Below are 4,061 nucleotides of genomic sequence, written 5' to 3'. Positions count from 1 at the left end.
GGAGTACATGGAATGAGTTTAGCTTGGAGTGTAGTTGGGAGTATAGTGAGTGTAGCTGGGAGTGCAGTGAGTAAGTGTAGTGAGTGTAGCTGGGAGTCCAGTGAGTTAGTATAGCTCTGAGTGTAGTTGGGAGTGTAGTGAGTGTAGATGGTAGGGCAGCAAGGGTTAATGTAGCTGGGCAGTGTAGCTTAGATAGATATGTCTTGGGGGATAAAGGTCCACAATGCCCCTGGACTATAGACCCACCAGGTTTAGTATTTTTTACCCAATTTTTGCCCTCTAAACCTAGGTGTGTCTTAGTCTGGAGCGTCTTATAGTTTGGAGCGCCTTATAGTCCGAAAAATATGGTAAATTGTTTGACAACAGCTTTTTTGACATCCTGGTTTTTCAGGGTGTATATAACAGGATTTAACATTGGTGTGACAACACTATAAAAGACTGACATAACACGATCATTGTTTAAAACATGTGAAGAAGCTGGTGTGACATAGCTAGAAATAGAGCTGCCATAATATAAAATAACCACTAGCAGATGAGAAAAACAGGTAGAGAAGGCCTTCAGTCTGCCTTCCTTAGATCTTATTTTCAATATGGTCACAATAATGTATACATATGACAAACAAATGCACAGGAATGGTGTCCAGGCTATGAAAACACCAATAGATTGCAACAAAATTTCATTGAGAAATGTGTCATCACACGAGAGTAGAAGCAGAGGAGGTATATCGCAAAAATAGTAATTAATCTGATTAGATTCACAGAAATGAAGGTGAAAAGTGAAAAATGTGTGAATGACAGAGTTCAACAGGCCACCAATCCATGATAGAGCTGCTAGAAATCTGCTAAGTTTGTAGTTCATTATTAACAAGTATTGAAGAGGGCTGCAGATGGCTAAAAAACGATCATAGGACATAACACCTAGCAGAATACATTCTGTGCCAACACATGCAAAGAAAATGTAGAGCTGGACTACACAAGCAGTGATTGAGATGTTTTTCTTCTCCACCATTAAAACTTGTAACATTTTGGGCATGGTGGTAGAGGTGTAGCAGATATCCAGAAGAGACAGATTTCTTAAGAAGAAGTACATTGGAGTGTGGAGAGTCACATCCAAAAAAGAAATCAGCATGATGGTAAGATTTCCCAATAGAGCTGCAATATAGATCACAAGCAGAAGAAAAAACAGCAATGATTTGGTATGGGGTACATCTGATAAGCCAAGAATTTGGAAATCGGTAAATGTTGTCAGATTCCTTATCATTCTGAGTTACTAATCCTTTCACAAAGAAAAAAAAAAGAGTTGGTAGGCAATACGTCTTCTACCTGTAGGTCGAATACACAACTTTATTCTTTATTCTTTATTTCTGCTTTGCTACTCTGTCTGCCAGGATTTTATTCCTTATATTTGATTTAAGTTCAAGTGGATCTGAAGTGGAGATAATGATGAGATAAAAAATGTTATGTTTAGTATGGATGATAAATACGCCATTACAAGTATAGTATATCTCATATTTTTATTCTCAGTTTTTTATCTTAAATTTTAAGATTGCATCAAACTGTCACAGTTTAGTGTGTCAGTTTATAATCCATACTCTGCCTTTCAAGCTGTAAAAAAAGCAGAAGTAATGAACTTTCTGGACCAAAACCTCATTATCTCCTCTCTCCCTGACAGATATAAGCCTTTCAGCTTCTATTAAAAGAGGACCTAATCTCAGAATGTCCTCTCTGCTCTTAGGGCTCATTCACACTGCAGGCGTTTTCTCAATTTTTTCTCCCACGCACGCTTGTTAAAAAAGTGCAATGAATGTCTATGAGAAGGTTCATATCAGCGCGGGTCATGCGCTGTGCAGGCCGGGCAGCAAAGCGGTTCGTAGACCATTTTTGAGGTGATTCCGCCTCAATGGAAGGTATAGGTGAAATGAAAAATGCTCCCAAAAATCGCTTCATGCAGCAATAGCGTTCGCATTTCTAAAAAGAAATACATTGTATTTATTATTTTCCGGGTCAAAGAGTTCACTTCCTGACTTGCGTCAGGGAGTGAATTACAAAACTGCTCTGGAAAAATGCTTAGAAAACCGTCAAGCACAAAAACGAATCGCCCACCCAAGCGCCGGGAATCGAAAAAAAAAACGCCCAACGCTAACAGCCACGCTAGCGGAACACAATGTGAACAAGGCCTAAAGGATACACAACAGCATAATAATCTTTAAACTAAAGACTCTTCTTTTACAGCTGATACATATTCTAAAATAAATCTGTACTGAATCCACTTTCTGATTCATGGAAGCAGACATATTGGTAACATCCTGTGCTTTCAAATGATTAGACACAAATGAGTGGGAATTTAACAGGCTAAACTCTCTAAATACAGTCAGGGTGCATTTTCTATGTTTTCCTTCTGTCCTGTGCAAAAGTTCACTTCCACTTTAAACCTAACTGATTTGACAAGCTGTCAACAACCTCAGACAAGCTCATCTGCATAGATAGCGACTCTGATTTTCAGAAGTGAATCGCAGTGCATGTATGGAAACAGCAGACAGTGCATTCTATGCACTGTCTGCTTTCCCTGCAATTGTGTTTCCATAAGCGCAGCTGAAAGCACACTATATGGAAACAAGCCCTTAGAGGAGCTGGGGAAGAAGTGGGAGAAACATGCAATATTTTTGTATTTTAAGTTTCTTTTTTTAAAAATTTATCTACCGTATTTTTCGGACCATAAGACACACTTTTTTCTCCGCCAAAAGAGGGGAGAAATGTTGCTATGTCTTATGGTCCGAATATGCCACTGCAGACTGTGCCTTAAAGAGACTCTTAAGCGAGAATAAATCTCGCTTCAGAGCTCAAAGTTAGCAGGGGCACGTGTGCCCCTGCTAAACCGCCGCTATCGCGCCGCACAAAGGGGGTCCCTTCACCCCCAAACCCACCCCAGCACGACTTGGTCGTGCATTTTGTCGCTGCTGGAGGCAGGGCTAACGGCTGCAGCCCTGCCTTCAGTCGCGTCTATCAGCGGCGAATTGCCGCCTCTCCCCTGCCCCTCTCAGTGAAGGAAGACTGAGAGGGGCGGGGGAGAGGCGGAGATACGCGCTGACAGACGCGCGTGGGGCAGGGCTGCGGCGGTTAGCCCTGCCCCAATGCGGAAGCACTCCCCCGCACTACGGAGGGGATTTGGGGGGACAGGGACCCTCGTGCAGCCGCGGGATAGCGGCGTTTTAGCAGGGGCACAAATGCCCCTGCTATTTAGGAGGTCTGAAGCGAGATTTATTCTCGCTTCAGACTCTCTTTAAATTGTTGGCAGTCTTAAGGTCCTCTCCCTTCCTGCCTGCTTGAAAGCTAATGTCTCAGGCTCCCTGCACACTGCAAATCCATCTGATTCTGATTCAGATTCAGATTTCGTTTCCGATTTTCAATTCCGATTTTCCCTGAATACATTCAACAGAAAAACGGATCAAAAAATGCAGTGTGCAGTAAAGATTAAAAATCGGAATCGGATGTAAAAACCTATTAAAAAGCAGAATCTGCATGCAGTGTGCAAGAGGCCGCAGATTGATTCTGTGGTCGCTGTAGTTAGAGCGGCAATATCCTCCAGCAATCAGCCCCTCTCCTTTCCCTCCCTCCCTCCCATGCACAATGTGTTGCAGTGAGAGTGCACTATGCTCACCTTGGCTACGCTTGTCTCCACTCACTTCTATTCTCCCTCCGGACACGGACTGCAGGGGTGAGTGACATTAACCCGGGCCTCCCGGCAGCACATGACACATATTTCTAGGAGGGAGAGAGATAAGGGGGGAGGGGAGACGAGCTCAGCCAAGTTGAGCATAGTGCACTCTCACTGCAACACGCAGTGCATGGGAGGGAGGGAAAGGAGAGGAACTGATTGCTGCAGGACATTGCCAATGTAACTACAGCGACCACAGAATCAATCTGAGACATTATACAAGTTTAAAGCATACATTTACTTTTTAAAAAGTATTATTAGAAAATTAAAAAATAAATGGGATGTCAATGTGCAGGTGCTTGCACTGAAAACAAATAACACATACCACAGAACTGATTAGTTTTAT

At 42.6% G+C, this 4,061-nt stretch overlaps 1 protein-coding gene across 1 annotated transcript; it reads right to left on the bottom strand.

Annotated features, from left to right (window-relative positions):
* Positions 1-328: 328 nt before the first annotated feature.
* Positions 329-1,261, bottom strand: LOC137527684 (olfactory receptor 5V1-like). Its single transcript, XM_068248481.1, has one exon. The coding sequence runs from the start codon at positions 1,259-1,261 to the stop codon at positions 329-331; it is 933 nt and encodes a 310-aa protein (XP_068104582.1).
* Positions 1,262-4,061: the final 2,800 nt, after the last annotated feature.

The sequence above is a fragment of the Hyperolius riggenbachi genome, chromosome 1 (genome assembly GCF_040937935.1).
Source record: "Hyperolius riggenbachi isolate aHypRig1 chromosome 1, aHypRig1.pri, whole genome shotgun sequence".
Classification (NCBI taxonomy): Eukaryota; Metazoa; Chordata; class Amphibia; order Anura; family Hyperoliidae; genus Hyperolius; species Hyperolius riggenbachi.
Note: the sequence above shows the minus strand (reverse complement) of the source record. Positions and strands in the feature narration are given on the sequence as shown.